At 42.8% G+C, this 22,234-nt stretch overlaps 1 protein-coding gene and 1 long non-coding RNA gene across 2 annotated transcripts in view; both read left to right on the top strand.

The window, feature by feature from the left end:
- The window catches only part of LOC126199319 (uncharacterized), a 299,034-nt gene extending 287,474 nt beyond the window's left edge, over positions 1-11,560 (top strand). Inside the window, exon 3 of the long non-coding RNA XR_007540152.1 lies at positions 11,499-11,560. This is a non-coding gene — a long non-coding RNA (uncharacterized LOC126199319). The remainder of the gene's footprint in view (positions 1-11,498) is intronic.
- Positions 11,561-11,608: 48 nt separating this feature from the next.
- LOC126199632 (uncharacterized) overlaps positions 11,609-22,234 on the top strand; it is a gene marked incomplete at its 5' end in the record, with an annotated part of 112,249 nt that continues 101,623 nt past the window's right edge. Inside the window, one exon of the mRNA XM_049936558.1 lies at positions 11,609-11,905. Coding sequence (XP_049792515.1) covers positions 11,609-11,905 — 297 coding nt within the window. The remainder of the gene's footprint in view (positions 11,906-22,234) is intronic.

Raw genomic sequence — 22,234 nt, 5'->3', positions numbered from 1 at the left:
TACAATTGTAATTCGTTACGCCATTAAATTCTCAATCTTTAATTTAATTTTGCGAGGCGTTCATCAAAAGTTATTTTTGGAGACTGTCGTATTCTTCGATTAAATGTACTTTCTTCAGTATCGCGTGCCAAAAGTTGATGTAGGTCACAAAAATAAACTCATACGTATGGGAAAAAAGCAAGCTCACTACAGATGTAGTATCAGGGATTGCCTTGGAAGAATATTGCATTTCCAAAGTGCTTAGAATTATTTCCACATTATCTTTTATAACCTTAACTAAATGGTAATGAGCATACCAGGGGGTACCATACAAACACTTCAAGCTTTTTTTCTTTTTCTTTCCTTTCTTTTTCTTCTACAAGTAATCCTGCTTCTATACAGAGAAAGAGAAGAAGGAATGTAATCTCTCCACGGTTCCAAAATACGTGACAGTAGAGGGATCACATGAGAATACATGAAACCCACACAGATACAAGGAACGATGAGGACAGGAATTGAACGTATCTTTTGGATAGACTTTTCTATTTTTTGTTGTACTCCTCCATATGCAGCTGACATTGACGCTGCATCGTCATAACCTTAAGACGTACGCAACGCAACGTCCAGCCCATCTTTTTCCAGCTGCTGTGTAATATCTTTTCACATATCCTACGCAGTCTTTCCCGACATATAAAACGTAAGAAAGATTGTGTACTGACATAACTATACTCATAATACACCTATGTAAATGGCATGGTTATCAAAAACATTTAAAGCAGAATAATTCCTTTTAGCTGAAAACTGGTTATCTGCCTCCACATCTATACCTAACCAAGCGAGGTGGCGCAGTGGTTAGCACACCGGACACACATTTAGGAGGACGACGGTTCAAACTCGCGTCCGGCCATTCTGACTTAGGTTTTCCGTGATTTTCATAAATCGCTTCAGGCAAATGCCGGGATGGTACCTTTGAAAGAGCACGGCCGACTACATTCCCCACCCTTCCCTAATCGAATATGGCCGATGACCTCTCTGTTTGTTCCCCTTCCCCGAATCAACCAACCAACGACCTATACCTACATCTACAACAGACATACACTGCAAGCTATCGCATGGTGCATAAGGGGAGGGTACCTTGTACTACTACTTGTATTTTCTGTTCCACTAGTAAGCAGAAAGAGGGAAAAACGACTGTTTATTTGCCTCAATAGAAGGCCTAGTTGCTCTTATGTTCATGGTCCTTACACTAAATGTATGTTTCAGGCGGTAGAGCAGTTCTGCAGTCAGTTTCAAATGCTTATCAATCTACAATTTTTAAGTTTCACGCGACATTTTATCAAAATATTAAAAGCACATATGGACAATTGCAACGGCCTAATAATAGAGGCCTCTAAATTAAAAATACCCATATTGAGGCTTCGTTTGTGAGTAAAAATACTGGAGCCCTCAAATCACAGGGGAAGGTAGATATGGAGTCCTCAGGAACAGACACTCGATGGCCGCCCCATCACATCGCCCCCCCCCCCTCCCACCACCACCGGCCTCCCTCCCTCACCACTTAGTCCACCGCCGTTTCGAACTAGGAGTTTATACGTGTGTGTTCTCACTACGTATCGTATCAATAGCTGTTTAATTTAGATCTACGAGTTCAGAAACATATTGACAGTAACATATAAATCAAGCTTAACGCCGAAAAAATTTTATATCTCTTTACATACTTTGGAATGATATGTTGGTTCCCAAAAAGTGTATTACTCATAACTGCCCCCTCAGTGATAATTGGTGCACGTCTATTGACGATCAATGATGTTGATTAAAATTGAAGTCTGCAAAACTATTTAGATTGGCCGTCACATCCCCTTTTAACAAGGAATGAACATGTTGGCTTCTGGAAGTTGTTACCGTGCAGATGGGCCGGTAATTGTCATACATATATGACCGCTGAGGGTGTGGCCTCTTCGGATTGTTACACTGCTTTCATCGGCAGTTGGAACATCTATCGTTAATGCTGCATGTAATTTAGCGTTTACGTGATGGACGCTACGGTCCTTTCCAAGTTCAGGCATGATCACCAACGACATGGGCGACCGTTCAAACAATAAGAATAAAATACTGCGTCTCAAGTCACGAAATCATTAGCTTACTAGCTGAAAAGTGCCATCTGCTCTCGTTTTTTTATCCACTTTTTTTTGAAGTGGAAAAAATTTGATTAAATCATCTCAGTAACACCTAAAATACTGAGACTACATTCTTATCAATACATGTAATGTTTTGCTTTTGGGTGCAGATACGAATAAGTTTTGTGGTTGTCACTTTCGGGAACAGAACACATTGCGTTCAGATTTGGGAGGGATTTTTGATTCCCTTAAATCAGAGCTGGCAAAGATTACGGCTCGTGGGACTTGCCTGGGCCTCGGGACCAAACCGCTCACTTCACATTTCCCTCACCGCCACGCCGCACTGTCTCAGCGTGAGGAGGCGGAAAATGGGAAAACAGCGTACGCGCCGCGTTTAAATGGCAGTACAGTCGTATTGCATACGACTCAGTTTTATACTTCACATTTTTCAGCAACATATACCAGAAACAAATTAGTTAATTATTTTGGTCGCGCTGAAGACTTAATACAATTTTTATCTTATACAAACTGTCGGCCGACAGGTGCAGATAGTTTCAAAGAGTTTCGCACTCAAGATGTCACGTAAGCATTACTTATTTAGTTTCATAATAAAAGAAGGCCATTTACACAAATACATCGATCTAAATATTGTAGCACTTTTGCAACCTCATTATGGAATTTGGAAAACCTACCTGAGGAAAGTGATATCGATATTCTGGACAGTTTAATGTAAAATATTTTTAGTCAAATCTGGAATTACCTTACAGGTCAGCAAGTTACTTCGGCACATGCACATGGGTGCTTCCAACTGAAAGGGAAATGGAATCGAAAACAAATTTAAGATTGACAGTGTCCTTAAAACGTTTCTAAAACTCCAGAATGGAAACACTCCCCAGGCTGTGGCTAAGCCATGTCTCCGCGGTATCCTTTCTTTCAGGAGTGCTAGTTCTGCAAGATTCGCAGGAGAGCTTATGTAAAGTTTGGAAGGTAGGAGACGAGATACTGGCAGAAGTAAAGCTGTGAGACCGGGCGTGATTCGTGCTTCGGTAGCTCAGATGGTAGAGCACTTGCCCGCGAAAGGCAAAGGTCCCGAGTTCGAGTCTCGGACGGGCACACGGTTTTAATCTGCCAGGAAGTTTCTAAAACTGTCGTCGTAATTCTCATAAGGCCATAATGAATTCTTCAGAGAGCACGCATTCTTTAACGACAGTGAGCTAATGGAATTGCGTTGTTTTTTTCAAAATGTGTCACTTCTGCGACACGATTTCCTTGTTTAATGTATCCCCATCAAATCAGAAATAAGTTACCTTGCAATGTCATACTGTGGGTAGTTGGTAGTCAAGTCCTCTTAAAATGTTTGTAATTCATTGCAGATGTTCCAGTAATCGCTCCTGTACTCCCTTTTCCCTTCATAAATTCAACACCAGAGAGATTGAAATTGGAAAATAGCTCGAGGCGTGCTCTTTGACCATACCGACGTACATCGCAGTGATGTACGAAGTCTACACACTCTTCTCTCATTTTCACTGAAAACTGTTGCAACTGAAAATGGAGTAATGGGTCCGACTTCTGAAATCTTACTGTTCGTACCACCAATTTCTTCGAGTGCTACAGGCAGGCAAATTTAGCACAAAGTACTTCTTCAAGTACGGAAAGTTTAGCACAAAGTACTTCTTGAAGTACAGAACGATGGACCCTGTGTGTCGATCGTTGTAATTTTTTGCTCTTTCATTGTTATGTAAAATATAAATTCATTCTGCATAGTACTGTAATGGCGTTTTGTAGTATATGAGTAAATTGGGAATTCTCGTCCCTCTCTTCTGTTACTCCCATTCATTTTAATGATTTGTATCGATACGCCTCTAGGCAGGCTCTTTTCGTGCAAACAGCCACTCGATATGTGAACATCCTTCGAACGGATAGCGAGGGATAAACAGTGCCTGTACCACGATCCTGCCGGACTCAGAGAGCTATGCCGACTGCAAAATTTCCGCACCGCAACGCTAAACGAAATGTCGCGCTGTCACGGGCACCTCCGAGGAAGACAGAGCAAAGGTGAGTGGCAGGACGAGCCTTGATCAGCACGTGGCCCGCACATGGTGCACTCTTGAACTCTGACACTCCTCAGCCGTCCCTGCATTAAATACTCTCCACACCATAGCAGTGTTTGTGATTGTGCTTTATTGATAGTCATGTTGTTGTTTTTGTGGTGGTCTTCAGTCCTGAGACTGGTTTGATGCAGCTCTCCATGCTACTTTATCCTGTGCAAGCTTCTTCATCTCCCAGTACATACTGCAGCCTACGTCCTTCTGAATCTGCTTAGTGTATTCATCTCTTGGTCTCCCTCTACGATTTTTACCCTCCACACTGCCCTCCAGTACTAATTTGGTGATCCCTTGATGCCTCAGAACATGTCCTACCAACCGATCCCTTCTTCTAGTCAAGTTTTGCCACAAACTCCTCTTCTCTCCAATCCTGTTCAATACCATCTCATTAGTTATGTGTTCTACCCATCTTATCTTCAGCATTACTGTTCGCTAATCGTAGCGGAAACTGGAGCCTTTTGAAACTGAAGCGTAAGCTACCTGAAACGTGAGGCCTTTATAGTATGAATACTGCCTTGTCTTTTCCTTTTCAGGTTACTATTTACGCTGCTATGATGTTCTGTAGAAGCCTTTAGTGGGACCTTTTACCGATACCATAGAGCTAATGTAGCATTTCTGTTGGAAACGTAACACTTTCATGATGGTATAATGTTATCAATGTATCAATGGATTTAAGAACATTTAACACAATGTTGCTTTTCTGCTAGTAATGACATCTCCAAGCCAAGACCGCCGTTGACTTCTGCGATTTGCGAAATGGAATGTCCCATGCGTCCAGCTCGAACTATCATTCCCGTCGTGGGGCTATAACCACGTCGGAAAGTCTTTCATATGAATTACCTCAGTTCAAATAACAGATCCGTCCGTTCACCGCTCATTTATACCTTGTGTACGCGATACTACCGTCACCAGTATATGTGTGCATATCTGTACCGCATGAATTTTATCACTTCAAAGTATACAATACGCATAAGAACCAAGAGGACACTAAGATTAGAAACTGAGAACGGACTGCTCAGAATAAAAAGTCTTTCGCTCCTACTGTTGAGTCTATATGTCAAAGAGGGAATAACGGAAAGAAAAGAAAAAAGTTCAAGAGTCGAGATAAAATTAAGGGTGAAAGGATATCAGTGATGAGATTCGCTGATGATATTGTAGTCTTTCGTGAAACTGAGGATAACTCACAGGATCTGCTGATTACGGAATAGGGATTGAGAGTAAATCGAAGGAAGACGATAGTAATGAAAAATAGCAGAAAAGAGAACAGCAATAAACTTCACATCAAAATTGACGGTCACCAGAAGACGAAATTGAGGAATTCTGCTACCTTGGGAGCAAAATAATCCATGACCGACGGAGCAAGAAGAACATAAAAGGAAGCCAAGACTGGCGAACATGGAATTTTGTGGCCAAGAGAAGCCCAGTGGTATCACACATAGGAGTGGTTTTGATTCTTGGTTAGTGAGATAACTGGAAAAGAAGAGGACTGAAATGTCAGAGATGAGTGACTGGAGAAAAAAGTTGAATACGTCGTGACCTGATAAGAAAAGTAATTAGGATGTTTTCCACAGAATCGACGAGAAAAGGAATATTTGGAAAACAGTGACAAAAAGAAGGGGCAAGCTGATGGGACATGTGCTAAGATACAAGGGAATAGTGCCCTTGGTACTAGAGGAACTGTAAAGGATAAAAACTGTAAGGGAAGACAGAGAGCGGAATACATCCAGAAAGTAACTGACAATGTAGAGTGCAAATGCTAGTCTGAAATGAAAAGGTTACATCAGGAGAGCAACATGGTAGATCGCATGAAACCATGCAGAAGACTGATGTCAAAAATAAAAAAAATAAACAATTAAGTTGCCAGACGAGCTAAGAAAAGAAAACCAATTAAGTTACAAGACGAGCTAGTCTTCTCATTAAACTGCCAACCATCTCTACTTTGATTCTGTGAAGTGTAATATCAGCAGGACATTTATTTATATTAACAGTAATGCTGCAAATAAGTGCAGTAATGTTCCTTGGGGAGACAAAAAGGAAACCGAATTAGCTCGTTAAGCACAGTGATAAAAAAAAAATCCCAGTAGCCTGGTGCTAAGGGTACAGGACATTATGTGAATCCGCTGCCTTCGGATTATGTGGCGACGTCTTGTCAAACGTGAAAGTTGCTTCCCCTTGGTGTGTAAAAGGCAACAGTCGAAATGGTTCTTTCAGGTGAGCCTCTCTTGAGTTGGTATCCTAAGACCGCTGGTCGGGCAGCCGCTCAATCGATTAATTTGAACGATGAAGACATAATGCCGCAAGCATCTCCTTAAAATAATACAATCTACCTCATTTCATCTCTATCATCGCCAGCATGCCAATATGAGAGCAGCTTCTCTGTGAGGTGAGCCTCTCGCATCATTATCTTTCCTTGCTATATGCACAATCCTTTCATCTCTGACAAGGACCATGATAAAGTAGGCATTGGGGTGATCAGCTGTAGAACAACAGTTTTCTTCCCAGTTTTCTGTCAAACGTATACAATATATGTGTGCTTGTTTACAAGTCACGCTTGGCGTACAGCTAGATTGACATAATTTTGGTAGGCCTGTTTAAAGTACGACCTCATCGCCAATCGCATCTGTAAACTGATTTTATTTGCTTTTTGTTTTTCTTATAAATATGACTTTTGAAGTTGATTAACGGTGCCAGGAGAGAGATATCTTATCCTTTGCAAGTGAAAGGAAATACGAAATCTCATTTCATAATACCCCACTATTTAGCCGAGGTCGGTGGCGCTCGCTCCCTCAGTTCATCCCGGAGGTAGGCCAGTTCAAATCCTGGTCGTCGAATATTCTCACTGCCACTATTTGGCTCGGGTGTGCCTGATCATTAGTCTTTGTACCAATTTCTTGGTGTAAATTTCAAAGTTGTCCGCGGTGTCTCATGAGATGAGGGCATGTGGCACTGTTGACAGTGATCCGTCGGATGGGAACGTTATGCCCAGGGACTTCCTAGGTGTTCGTCGAGTGGCATCGGTGGCGGGCAACGACTTTCACCATCTCCCTTCCTTTCATCCATAACTACATCTGCCAGATAACCCATGTGTCACAGATACACACTTGACATATCATACCAAACAGAAGAAAGGCAATGGCAAACCTCTTCCACTAGGACTAAGCCTAGATCAACGCTGCAGGATTCCTGCTGCTGCTCCCCTACGCTCTTTCCATGAGTTGTGGACTTTGGCTGCTATCAACGTTACTAGATTCGAATCTGTCCTGAAAGTAGGCTCAGAAGTCAGAATTACCTGCACTTTATTTATTTATGGCGCTGAATGTGAATTAATTTCACACATGCAGCATCGTCCACCAAAAGACTACTCCTCCGCCCGGCCCTCCCTCTCGCCACTCCGCTCTCCTCCCTAGACACTTACATCCGCTCACGTCTTCTTAATCTCCGTGCTACTTCACGGTGGCGGCACACTCAGCATTTATGAAAGGAACACCGACCCTGAACGTAAGGGAGAAAAGCACCTCAATGTTGCATGTGATCACATACATGTGTTACCAAACAAGGAGCAGGGAGATGCCAGCACACTAAAAACTTGACTCATCATGAAAAAAACTAATTATTTTAAAGAATTATTAAGAATTTCTTGTCACAAGTGGAATTTGAGAACCATGAGTAAATGCAAGAAAACTAGCAATAAGACATTAAAATTTCAAATTTAGGCTACTCTCAGTTAATGTTTTCAGCCGTTACATTAAGCTGACCCTTGCCTCAAGTAAATTAAATAAAGCACGACATGAATTTAGGCCTTAGTAAAACATACAGAAAATAAAAATTTCATTTAACACATGTCACAAAGAAAAAATTAAACCTCGGGCATAACTGAACTTCTAGTTAACACATCAGTTTGCACCTATAAGCAGAGCAGATTTGAAAACCAATCTACAACCACATAATTATGTGAATATAAGCTTTGTTTAAAACAGAGGAATTATATTTTAATTCCTGTAAGGTGGTAATGGGTGTCTTGCAAGAGAAAGAAACAGAATATCGAATTTAATTAGAATACATTTCTCTCAGGCTAGTTCTATAAAAGAATTTATAAATAATATTCCAAAAAAAAAGTTTAAAATAAAACAGCAAATAGTAGCGCAGAACTTACATTAATCCTGAGTAGAAACTAAATTTCACAAAACCAGAGCAAATAGTATTCATAAATTAACAACTTTCGGAAAAATATCATCCATGTAATCTCGAAGAGAGCAATCAGTTCATGCATCCGAGATGCTAATAAGACTAATAAACAGAAGAATCGTAAAGAAAATTGGAGATCTATTAGATGGCGATCGATTTGGTTTCTGATTGGTAGAGGCACCAGAGAGACCTAGCGCTTCGTAGGATTCGTAGAGCTAGAAAAATGTTCGAAAGTTCAAAATAGTGTATGATATTCGAGACTGAGACTAATAGGAGTAAGCTGCAAAGGAAGGCGGGTAATATACAATATGTACAATAGTCAAGAGGGAACAATAAGAATGTAAGACCAAGAAAGGTGTGCGTGGATTAAAAAGGGTCTAAAATAGGGCTGCAGTCTCTGTCGCAAATTGTTCAATCTATACATCAAAGAAGTCATGACGGAAAACAGAAGAAAGGTTTCGGAGTGGGATAAAATACTCCGTGAAAGGACATCAATGATCAGATTAGCTGATGGCACTGATATCATCAGTGAAAGGGAAGATCAATTATAGGATGTGTTGAATAGAACGGAAAGTCTAATGTGTACAGAAAATGGACTTGAGTACACCAGAAAAAGACAAAGGTAATAAGATGTACGAAAAATCAGAATGACGAGAAGATTGACATCAAAACTGGTGATCACGATGTTAAGGAATTGTGCTACCTTGCCAGCAAAATTACGCAGGACGGACGAAGCGAGGAATGCATAAAAAACATTATAGCAGAGTCAAAGAGGACATTGCTTGCAAAGAAAGTCTACTATTACCAAACATAGGCCTTAATTTGAGGAAGAAATTTCTGAGTATGTACATTTGGAATACAGCATTGTATGGTAGTGAATCATGGATAGTGGGAAAACGAGAACAGAATAGAAGCGTGTGAGATGTGATGCTATAGAAGAATGTTGATAATTTATTTGGACTGATAAAGAATGAGAAGGTTGTAGGCAGAATCGTCGAAGTAAGTAACACATGGAAAAGATTGACAAGGAAACAGTATAGGATGATAGGAGATTTGTTACATCAGGGAATAACCTCCATCGTTCTGGAGGCTGTCATAGAGGTCAGAAACTGTAGAAGAAGACGGATTTGAATACATGCAACAAATCATTGAGGACATAGGGTGCAAGTGCTGCTCTGAGATGAAAACGTTGGCGCAGGAGAGGAATTCGTGGTGATGCGTATTAAACCAGTCAGAAGATTGGTGGCTCAAAAGAAGAAAACCCGTTCTCAAGGCTCGCGTTCCCGTCTCCACTTTCTGGGCCTTAACTGTAAATCCATCTTTATAAAGGATGGCTGGAACACCTTGGCTATTCAGTGTAAAATGGTAAATCAAAATATCTCCAGCCATAGAAATGTCCAGCTTTATTTTATTTTTGCTACCAGTTTCGCCTTTACACTACACTATCTTTATGCCCCACTCCGATGTGCAGTAGGGTTTTGGAACATATACTGTATTCGAACATCATGAAGTACCTCGAAGAATACGATTTATTGACACATAGTCAGGACGGTTTCTGAAAATATCGTTCTTGTGAAACACAACTACCTCTGTATACTCATGAAGTAATAACTGCTATCGAAAGGGGATGTCAAATTGATTCCATATTTTTAGATTTCCAGAAGGCTTTCGACACCGTTCCTCACAAGCGTCTTCTAACCAAACTGCGTGCCTACAGAGTATCGCCTTAGTTGTGAGACTGGATTCGTGATTTCCTGTCAGAAAGGTCACAGTTCGTAGTAATAGACGGAAAGTCACCGAGTAAAACAGAAGTAATATCCGGCGTTCCGCAAGGAAGTGTTATAGGCCCTCTATTGTTGCTGATATATATTAACAACATAGGAGACAACCTGAGTAGCCGTCTTAGATTGTTTGCATATGGTGCTGTCGTTTACCGTCTTGTAAAGTCATCAGATGATCAAAACGACTTGCAAACTGATTTAGATAAGATATCTGTTTGGTGCGAAAAGTGGCAATTGACCCTGAATAAGGAAAAGTGTGAAGTTATTCGCATGAGTACTAAAAGAAATCAGCTAAATTTCGATTATGCGATAAGTCACACAAAGCTAAAGGTTGTAAATTCAAGTAAATGCTTAGGGATTACAATTACAAATAACCTAAATTGGAACGATCACTTAGATAATATTGTGGGTAGAGCAAACCAAAGACTGCGATTCATTGGCAGAACACTTAGTAGGTGCAACAGGTCTACAAAAGAGCCTGCTTACATCACGCTTGTCCGCCCTATTCTGGAGTATTGCTGTGCGGTGTGCGATCCGTATTAGGTGGGACTGACGGATGACATCGGAAAAGTGCAAAGAAGGGCAGCTGGTTTTGCATTATCGCCAAGTAGGGGAGATAGTGTCACAGACATGATACGTGAATTGCGTGGCAATCATTAAAACAAAGGCGTTTTTCTTTGCGACGGGATCTTCTCATGAAACTTCAATCACTAGTTTCCTCCTCCAATTGTGAAAACGTTGTGTTTGCACCCACCTACATAGGGAGAAATGATCATCACCATAAAATGAAAGAAATCCGGGCTCCCACAGAAAAAATTAAGTGCTCGTTTTTCCTGCGTGCCGTTCGAGAGCGGAACGGTAGAGAGACAGTTTGAAGGTGGCTCATTGAACCCTGTGCCAGGCACTTTATTGTGAATAGCAGAGTAATGACGTAGACGTATATGTAGAAGTAGATGTGAAGGAAGAATCCCTCCTCTTGTACAACTGAAACAGAGGCAAGCACATATCTGTAGACTTCTTTTTAACCAAGCGATTGCTTTGATCATCGTTTTGTTTAAAAGAAGTCTGCTGCGACGTCAGGTCCGATTGCTACCACTGCCTCTTTATGAAAAGCTTGCTGCAAACTGCCAGCTTATTCTGCAGCACTGCTTAATGCAGTGTACTGACTTCGCTTTTCTGCCGAGTTTCAATAAATCCAGAATTTGGGAAAAAACCTACCCGCAATGTGAATCACACCTCACATCTTGTAAAATCTGTGAAATCTACAGTTGTACTCCATGCTGTTCCTAGGTATTAGTTGCACACAAACAGATCTGTTGGTGCGCCTGCAGAACCCGGGACCGCCTCCAGCAGCAGCGCGGCGACCACGGCGACGCCCGCCGGCAGCCTGAGCGAGTCGCCGGCCGCCGCTGGCGCGCCGCAGCCCCCGGAGGTGGCGCAGCTGCAGAGCGGCGCCTCCCCCCAGCCGCCGCCGCCACCGCCGCCCCCGCACGTCGTTCCCGCGGCGCCCACGCCCGGTGCCGCTGGCAGTGGGAGGCGGCCGGGCCACCACACGGTGGCGCCACTGCTGCTGGCGCACATCTTCGACACACACTCGCCCGCCAACAAGCACCACCACCACGACCACCGCTGGGGACCGCACTTCGAGGACGACGGCCTCAACGTCACCAACGTCACCGTCCAGGTCGGCGACACCGCCGTCCTCAACTGCAAGATCAGCCTCTTGCAGGACAAAGTGGTAAGTCACCGTGTGTCACATACGTTGCGGAGTCATCGAAAGTCATCACGTTGCGGCGGGCCGGGTTGTCCTCTCACTATCCCTTACACAATCAGTCCACCTTCCAGGATAGGTTTCAGGTTGTCTGTCCCTTCACTAGGCGATGATAGGTACTGGTTTAGCCAACAAAAGGAGCGTTGAAACTTCCTGGCAGATTAAAACTGTGTGCCGGACTGAGACTCTAACTCGGGACCTATGCCTTTCGCGGGCAAGTGCTCTAACAACTGAGCTACCCAAGCACGACTCACGCCCCGTCTTCACAGCTTCAATTCCGCCAGTACCTCGTCTCCCACCTTCCAAACTTCACAGAAGCTCTCCTGCGAACCATGCAGAACTAGCACTCCTGGAGGAAAGTATATTGCGGAGACATGGCTTAGCCGCAGCCTGGGGGATGTTTCTAGAATGAAACACAGTTTTAATCTGCCAGGAAGTTTCATATCAGCGCACATTCCGCTGTAGAGTGAAATTTCATTCTGAAAGTGGCGTTGACGAAAATTCGACGAAATACCGACCACGCAAAGGCCACATAACTCCAGTTCGTGGGCAGTAGCTGAAAGTTACTTAAACTATCGAGCGTTCGGGATGCTTTCATGACTCGTTTGAAAAAATGTCTAGCATTTCCTTTAAATTGGTTTATTGACTTTAAAACACAGAACTTGGGTACCAAGTCCGTATTTAATAACCCAACATCAATTATGCAATGTTACTGTTCATTTCTGTTAGAAGTTCACACTGGAAGGCATCGAGAAGAAATTTGTTTTGAACGTCCTAAACAACCGCTGACCTACTACTACTTGCGAGTCAACACACACAGTCGTTCAGTGGGCTTCTTGTAAGGAGTGCTCTCTATAATGTCCCGTAATCTGCGTCAAACACGCCACGTGGAGTTAACGTACGACATGAAATGTCCACACGCAAATATCTCCTAAAATAAACTGTTCACAAAGCTGAAACTTTCACAAAATACTCAACACATTAGTCGCTTTTCGTCAACGACACGAGAATCGACGAAACGCGCGAATTTCTTCATTTTGGTACAAATTTCATCAGCGTGATTTAGCAAACGCGTTTAGCAGAAGAGGCCTCCCGACTCATAGATCTGAGGAACAAAGCACTATTCAAACACGTGGGAAATGTCGAATTCCTATTGGCTAATATGTTAAGCAGCCAATCACATCACCTCGAGCACTTCTATACTTGCGGTATTTGTAATGTCAGCCAATCAGATTACCACAAGTAATTTAGGCTAGAAATTTCGTAATTCCGAAACTAAATAAAATTCAATGAAAACAAAAAACGATTCCTTTCCACAAAGTAATTTACCGATAAATTTAATACTCAATGCCCCTTCTGGTTGCCTTTTAAAAATCAAGCTCACTCGGACATTCATCATAAATTTCCTTCTTGCACAACAATTTTTTCACACATACATTTACATAGTTTTAATGAAATATCGCGTCCTCAGTAGGCGTATATTCCACATCCACTCTCTGTCCCTCTAAAACACTGACAGAGTCAAAACATGACGAAATAATAATTTTCCATTGTACAGGGTGATTCAAAAAGAATACCACAACTTTAGGAATTTAAAACTCTGCAACGACAAAAGACAGAGCTAAGCACTATCTGTCGGCGAATTAAGGGAGCTATAAAGTTTCATTTAGTTGTAAATTTGTTCGCTTGAGGCGCTGTTGACTAGGCGTCAGCGTCAGTTGATGCTAAGATGGCGACCGCTCAACAGAAAGCTTTTTGTGTTATTGAGTACGGCAGAAGTGAATCGACGACAGTTGTTCAGCGTGCACTGAGAATCCGCGGGAAACAACTCAGTATGAACGTGACTCGCCTAAGGTGAACGTTTTCTGTGCCATTTCAGCCAATAAAGTTTTTGGTCCCTTTTTCTTCGAAGGTGCTACTGTAACTGGACTACAGTATCTGGAGATGTTAGAGAATTGGCTGTTCCCTCAGCTCGAACAAGAAGCACAACAATTCATATTTCAGCAGGATGGAGCGCCACCACATTGGCACTTATCTGTCCATAACTACCTGAACGTCAACTACCCGAGGCGATGGATCGGCCGCCAGGCAGCCCGTGACAGAGCACTTCATCACTGGCCTCCAAGAAGCCCTGATCTTACCCCCTGCGATTTTTTCTTATGGGGGTATGTTAAGGATATGGTGTTTCGGCCACCTCTCCCAGCCACCATTGATGATTTGAAACGAGAAATAACAGCAGCTATCCAAACTGTTACACCTGATATGCTACAGAGAGTGTGGAACGAGTTGGAGTATCGGGTTGATATTGCTCGAGTGTCTGGAGGGGGCCATATTGAACATCTCTGAACTTGTTTTTGAGTGAAAAAAAAACCTTTTTAAATACTCTTTGTAATGATGTATAACATAAGGTTATATTATGTTTCTTTCATTAAATACACATTTTTAAAGTTGTGGTATTCTTTTTGAATCACCCTGCACTTTTAATGAAATCATAAATCCGTGTAATGAACCCAAAGAAAAATTCAGATAATTAGATTATATCAACCAATCATCCTGGCTGTAGCTTCAGTTGGTACTATAGATGAATACCACAGTACAGAACGGTTATTATGTGTTTTACGTAAAAAGTAGTATATCGGAAAGTGCTGAAGTTAGTGATTTGAAATTATAAATGTATTGTTGTGTTATCCATAGAATTCGGTATACTAACTATGATAACGATTGATTAATATTTAATAGTACTTACTTAGATTCATAGAGAGTATGTGTAACATATTGCAATCAACATTTGGCAAGTACACTGTTCGCTCGGCCCATCAGCCAGCGTCAGTTGTGCCAGCGTGAGAACCAAAATCTGATCTTTTCCCGCCTCCACGGCACGCTATGCTTTCAGTGAAAGATGAAGCAGTATTTTGCTCAGTTAGAACGTCTTTTAGCTAATGTGGCGCAGGAAGAGATAAAAAACATAACGGTGAAAAAATCAGCGATCCTTAGGAGCTATCAGACTAATACCATATGACACCGTCACTAGCCTTGGTAATGGACAGGATGGGAATCCACAAGCTTAGCCCCATATACCATATCCAGCTGAAGTCACTCGTTGTTCATCATCCCATTAGAGCTGAAAAACTGCAGGAATGTCAATTGTTTCGTTTCATCCGCTGTTTCAGATAGTCCCAGACATTTAAATCTGGTTATTCAGCGGTTCAGTTTTGATGCTACAGGGGTAGGTTATGGAACGCATCTGTGCTGCCCTGCGAACACGGAAGTTGTCTTGTGTTGCAACACTACCGACAGTTATCAAATTAGCACGCTTCGATAACGGAACCCTTCTGTGAACGGTAATTAGCGTAAATTATTTACGCTAGCAAGATGGACTGCATAGGATGAACATCAGGCGAGTTTGGTCGTCGATACATCAACGTGAATTCACTATAATGCTCCTCAAACAACCGTAGCATGGTTGTGGCTCTGAGACACTGGCAATTGTTCTGCTGAAAGATGACATCGCCGTCGGGGAAGACATCAAGCATTAAGAAATGCAGGTGATTCGCAGCCGTCAGCGTGACTTCGATTACTTCCACAGCGCAGGAGAATGTACTAATCCCACCAACCGGTATCCGTGGTGCACTGCGTTCAGTGCCGCCGTTCACCTCGATGACGGTTCAAATGGCTCTGAGCACTATGGGACTTACCGAGCGAGGTGGCGCAGTGGTTAGCACACTGGACTCGCATTCGGGAGGACGACGGTTCAATCCCGTCTCCGGCAATCCTGATTTAGGTTTTCCGTGATTTCCCTAAATCGTTTCAGGCAAATGCCGGGATGGTTCCTTTGAAAGGGCACTGCCGATTTCCTTCCCAATCCTTCCCTAACCCGAGCTTGCGCTCCGTCTCTAATGACCTCGTTGTCGACGGGACGTTAAACACTAACCACCACCACCACCACTATGGGACTTAAGTTCTGAGGTCATCAGCCCCATAGAACTTAGAACTACTTAAACCTAACTAACCTAAGGACTTCACACACATTCATGACCGAGGCAGGATTCAAACCTGCGACCGTAGCGGTCGCTCGGTTTCAGACTGTAGTGCCTAGAACAGCTCGGCCACACCGGCCGGCCACCTCGATGACGGTGTTCGTGGAGACGACCAGCTACCTGGTGTAGCATAACTGTGATTCACTTGAAACCAAATGTTTCGAATCTCGATGAGTCCTTGCCCACTGCAATCATTATTAACTATGTAGTTGAGCCAACATGGGAACACGTAGGGGTAGTCCGCTGCGGAGCTTCGTATTCAACAGTGTACAATGTACAATTAACGATGTGCTTCGAAACGCTTTGCGTTTACCACCATTGCGCTCTTTTCTTATGGATGTCACAGATCACCACCTATACTTTACAAAGTAGACAAACCTCCGAGGCCCACTTTTTGTGAAATGGACGTATAACCATTTAGCGCCTAGTGTTAGTTTCACTGTCCTTCTACCTCCTCCCGTAGATACTAATGACAGTAACAAGTGAATATTTTACCGGCTTCACCGTTTTCTAGATACTCGTTAACTCTGCGTAATAATAATCTGCCCTTTGTCAAAGACGCTTATCTTAATGGATTTCCCCAATCGCCGCTCATTTTCGCTAGGATAATCCCCCCTCCTTGTCTGCTCCTCTTACCTACTTTTGTTACCGCTTCATGTGCCAGCAACGCCACCAGGTGGCATCCAATGACGCCGTGGGCAGTGGTCATAATGTTTTGACTGACCAGTGTACAACTAAATACAACAATCTGGTATAGGAAAATTTGAAAGTAGTATTGCAGGCTCCAGATATATTACTTGCTAAAGGAAATGAAGTAAGAAATGAATGAAATAGACTATCATCCTAATCTAGGCCAGAGAAAGCGACGAATAAACTTGCATTAGGAGACCACAGGTATGTAATTCCATGGTAATCGTAGCTAAAAGACGACAGATAAAATATGCAGTATGTAGCAGAAATAGCACCGTGTCAAATGCAGCGTGTGGTATCGAAGGAAAGATAATCCTGATCGGTTTCAAACTCTACACGTATCGTTGTGTTGAAGCCCTGTCAAGGAAACCAAAGGGACAAGAACAAATAATGTCGTTTCTTAGGTCAGTTAACATTTGCTTATGTGTACGAGGCAACAACGAAATTTATCTGTCTGCAACACTGCTCAGTACCACAAAGAAGGAAACGGACATATTACAGGGTGAAAGTCCCCAAACCAAAAACCCGCAATAAAAGTTAAAATGCCAGAAAGAGGCAGTAAAGGGACCAAGGAAAGCCTCTTAATAACATCTGTATGTAGCCGCAAACAATGACGCAAATGTAGCCGAAACAATATACATAAAGGACACTCATCATGTCTGATACGGAACAACGTGCCTATTATGGAATAGCAACATACTACAAAGGAGCAGATACGTAGCTAACCTGCTTTCCACAGCAAGAAATATGAAACTACATATCATGTCACACCGCAATCGCAGCTACCCAACCATAAACGCATAGACATTAAAACCATATTTTACGGATACAGCACAGCATATAAACATCTAGTCCAGATTACCGTTAGTTATACATCGAGATGACAAAAGTCATGGGATAGCGACGTGCACATATACAGACGGCGGTAAAATTGCGTGCACGAGGTACAAAAGGGTAGTGCATTGGCGAAATTGTTATGCGTACCGGGGTGATTCATATGAAAAGATTTCCGACCTCTGACCATGGACAACGCAGTGGCCGATGACATTCAATTTTAAACTTAATAACAAAATGATTTTCTGCTTATATCGCTGAGTGAAACTGAACGTATTGAGCCTACTTTCATTTTTATTATTCTTATTATTTCAACACTGACCTACATAATCGGTCCTGATAAACAGAACTCATACATTTCCTATTCATTAATTACTCACAATATTCAAGGATAACGCGATCTGACTGCTTTAAAATTGATAAGCCGACTTTAAATAATTAGTACAAGAGAATGTCTCTGAATTAGTAGAAATCCTAATAATAACCTATACATTTCATAAATCACTTGCGTCACAGAGAATCTTCATTACACCAACTATTGCAATACAGCAAGAGCCAATACAGCCAGCTAAATAAAAGATTCTAACTACTGAAGGCTCGAACTGCTAATAGGCATGTGGTTAGCAAAGGAAAGATTTTGTTGAAGAGCAAACAATGTATTCTGCAGATTTTACCTTAATCAAGTGGCAACCGGGTCAAAAAAATTATATAATCATCAGTAATAAACCTCCCTGATGGATACACATTCATACCGTCCGCTCGCGTTGATACTGCAAACTTACAACAATGCTAATTATTAACCTCTAACCTCCATCACTGCTGCCTACTCATCACTGCTGGCTGTTCACCTGCAACGGCTAGTCCGACCAGCCACAGAGTCTCTTACAGAGTGCGCACAGCGCTGTCAGAGTTATTACAGCAGAGCGCTACATAGCGCTGCCAACATACGAGGGCAGTTCAATAAGTAATGCAACACATTTTTTTTCTCGGCCAATTTTGGTTGAAAAAACCGGAAATTTCTTGTGGAATATTTTCAAATATTCCCGCTTCGTCTCGTATAGTTTCATTGACTTCCGACCGGTGGCAGCGCTGTACAGAGCTGTTAAAATGGCGTCTGTAACGGATGTGCGTTGCAAACAACGGGCAGTGATCGAGTTTCTTTTGGCGGAAAACCAGGGCATCTCAGATATTCATAGGCACTTGCAGAATGTCTTCGGTGATCTGGCAGTAGACAAAAGCACGGTGAGTCGTTGGGCAAAGCGTGTGTCATCATCGCCGCAAGGTCAAGCAAGACTGTCTGATCTCCCGCGTGCGGGCCGGCCGTGCACAGCTGTGACTCCTGCAATGGCGGAGCGTGCGAACACACTCGTTCGAGATGATCGACGGATCACCATCAAACAACTCAGTGCTCAACTTGACATCTCTGTTGGTAGTGCTGTCACAATTGTTCACCAGTTGGGATATTCAAAGGTTTGTTCCCGCTGGGTCCCTCGTTGTCTAACCGAACACCATAAAGAGCAAAGGAGAACCATCTGTGCGGAATTGCTTACTCGTCATGTGGCTGAGGGTGACAATTTCTTGTCAAAGATTGTTACAGGCGATGAAACATGGGTTCATCACTTCGAACCTGAAACAAAACGGCAATCAATGGAGTGGCGCCACACCCACTCCCCTACCAAGAAAATTTTAAAGCCATACCCTCAGCCGGTAAAGTCATGGTTACAGTCTTCTGGGACGCTGTAGGGGTTATTCTGTTCGATGTCCTTCCCCATGGTCAAACGATCAACTCTGAAGTGTATTGTGCTACTCTTTAGAAAATGAAGAAACGACTTCAGCGTGTTCGTAGGCACAAAAATCGGAACGAACTTCTCCTTCTTCATGACAACGCAAGACCTCACACAAGTCTTCGCACCCGAGAGGAGCTCACAAAACTTCAGTGGACTGTTCTTCCTCATGCAGCCTACAGCCCCGATCTCGCACCGTCGGATTTCCATATGTTTGGCCCAATGAAGGACGCAATCCGTGGGACGCACTACGCGTATGATGAAGAAGTTATTGATGCAGTACGACGTTGGCTCCGACATCGACCAGTGGAATGGTACCGTGCAGGCATACAGGCCCTCATTTCAAGGTGGCGTAAGGCCGTAGCATTGAATGGAGATTACGTTGAAAAATAGTGTTGTGTAGCTAAAAGATTGGGGAATAACCCGGTGTATTTCAATGCTGAATAAAACAACCCCTGTTTCAGAAGAAAAATGTGTTGCATTACTTATTGAACTCCTCTCGTAGAAACACATAAGCAGGCTACTTACAACTCAAACGAGCGGCGGTAGCGGCATTTGCGTATAGTTGTCAGTGCTGACAGACAAGTCACTGCCTGAAATAACCACAGAATCAATGTGGGATGTGCGATGAGCGTATCCGTTAAGACACTGCGGCGAAAATAAGCGTTAATTCCCTATTACAGCAGACGACCTACGCTGTTGTCTTTGGTGGCGGCACGAAATTCCTTGCAGCGGTTTCTGTGCTCTGGCTTTTGTTGGATCCTAACTTAATAAGAACCCATGGCCTGCTCAGGTGCTTCATGATATAAGTTGGCAAGAGCTGAAAGTAGGGTGCGAGTGTAGCGCAGATCTCACGATGTCATAAACCCAGATCGTCAACAACACTGTGTGCAACTTGGATCCATAATGGTGTGGCTTGTGTTTAAATGGAATGTGCTACATCCTCTGGCTAAACTGAAGCGATCATTGACTAGAAATTGTTACGTTTGGCTACTTGGAGAACATCTGCAGCCATTCGTGGACTTTATATTCCGAAACAACGATGGAATTCTTATGGATACATATTCTCAAACAACGATGGAATTCTTATGGATACAATGTCACAGCGCCACTATAATTCGCGATTGGTTTGAAACACGTTCTGGACAATCCAAGCGAATGATTTGGCCACCCAGATCGCTCGACATGAATCACATCGAACATTTATGTGACACTACCTGTGGCGTTGGGTTAGTGTTCTTGACGAGCAATAAAACGTGTCGATTTCAAACCACGCTACAGCATAAATTTTGAATAAAAATCAATAGCAATGGCGGCCGAAGACTTCCCTCTTAAAAAAGTCACTCTTGTTCTGCCAACGGCCTCGTTAGGCAGAAGGGAGAAGTGGACAGAGGTTCAGGTCAGTCTCTTGACCTTGGGTTGGGAAATAACCCCTTAAGGAAGAAGAATCAGCAGTGCAAAAGGCTGTGGAAACCACTGCATTAGAAACACATATTGCATATCCACAGGACATGTGGCTTGAAACTGTTAAAGTGCGATGATGATATCTGCATTGGCAGTAGTATCCGTAATAGTCCCCATTCGGATTTTCGGGAGGCAACTGCCAAGAGGGAGGTGATCATAAGAAAAAAAACTGAGTAACCATAGGTTGGATGATCTACGAGTCGGGGCGTGAAATATCAAAAGTTTGAACGTGGAGGGACACTATAAAATTTGAAAAAGTCAGTGCTAAGGCTTATCTCGTTATTGTGAGGTCAGTGACATGAACTGGAAATAAGACCAGTATTTCCGGTCAGACGTGCATAGGGTAATATGGACAGCAGCAGAAAATAGTATAACGGAAATAGGATTCGTTATGAACAGGATGTAGATCAGAATTGAGCTACTGTGAACATCTCAGTGACAGGGTTGTTATCATCAGAATCGGCAGGAAACCAACATCGACAACAATAGTTCAGGTATATATGCCAACGTCGCAAGCAGAAGACGAATATATACACTATATGAGGATACTGAACAGGTGATCCAATACGTAAGGGGATGAAAATCTAGTGAAGTGGGCTGGAATGCTGTTGTAGGGGAAGGAGTAGAAAAAAGTATTATAGGAGAAAATGGATTTCGTAATATTGACGACTGAAGAGAAACAGTAACTGACTTATCCAACAAATGTCGTTTAGTTATATCTAATACTCTGTTCAACAACCACAAGAGGAGGGGGTGTATTTGGAAATGGCCGGGAGATACGAGGAGATTCAATTTAGATAGGCCGGCCGCGGTGGTCTAGCGGTTCTGGCGCTGCAGTCCGGAACCGCGGGACTGCTACGGTCGCAGGTTCGAATCCTGCTTCGGGCATGGGTGTGTGTGATGTCCTTAGGTTAGTTAGGTTTAAGTAGTTCTAAGTTCTAGGGGACTTATGACCTAAGATGTTGAGTCCCATAGTGCTCAGAGCCATTTGAACCATTTGAACCAATTTAGATAACATCATCGTCAGATGGAGATTCCGAAATCAGACAATGGATTGCACGGTGTACCCAGCAGCATATTAGGCGCAGCTCATAATTTAGTAATGATGAAGACTGGGCTGCGGTTTAAGAGACTAGTGAGGAAGAAACAATGCGTAATGAGGTGAGATACGGAACTGAAAAGGAGTCAAGAGATATTCTTGAAGTTCTCACAGGTTGTGTGTACTGCGATGATGAACAGGTCGATACCCAGTTTAGTTGGAGAGGAATGAACATCTCTGAAAAGGCAAACACGGAATTTGGAAATAAAAACATAAGTACACGAGAGGTAACTACGACGAAACCGTAGGTAACAGTACTTCATCTGTCAGGAACAGAGGGATACAAGTCACTTAAATGAATAGGAAGCTCGGGGAAGGTAAGTTTGTCTGATCCAGGGTATAGAAAAGTCAATAGATCTATCGTTAAAATTAAAATCGAGGGCGGTAA

The sequence above is a fragment of the Schistocerca nitens genome, chromosome 8, assembly GCF_023898315.1.
Source record: "Schistocerca nitens isolate TAMUIC-IGC-003100 chromosome 8, iqSchNite1.1, whole genome shotgun sequence".
Classification (NCBI taxonomy): domain Eukaryota; kingdom Metazoa; phylum Arthropoda; class Insecta; order Orthoptera; family Acrididae; genus Schistocerca; species Schistocerca nitens.
The sequence above is the reverse complement of the archived record's forward strand: the minus strand, read 5'-3'. Positions and strand labels throughout refer to the sequence as shown.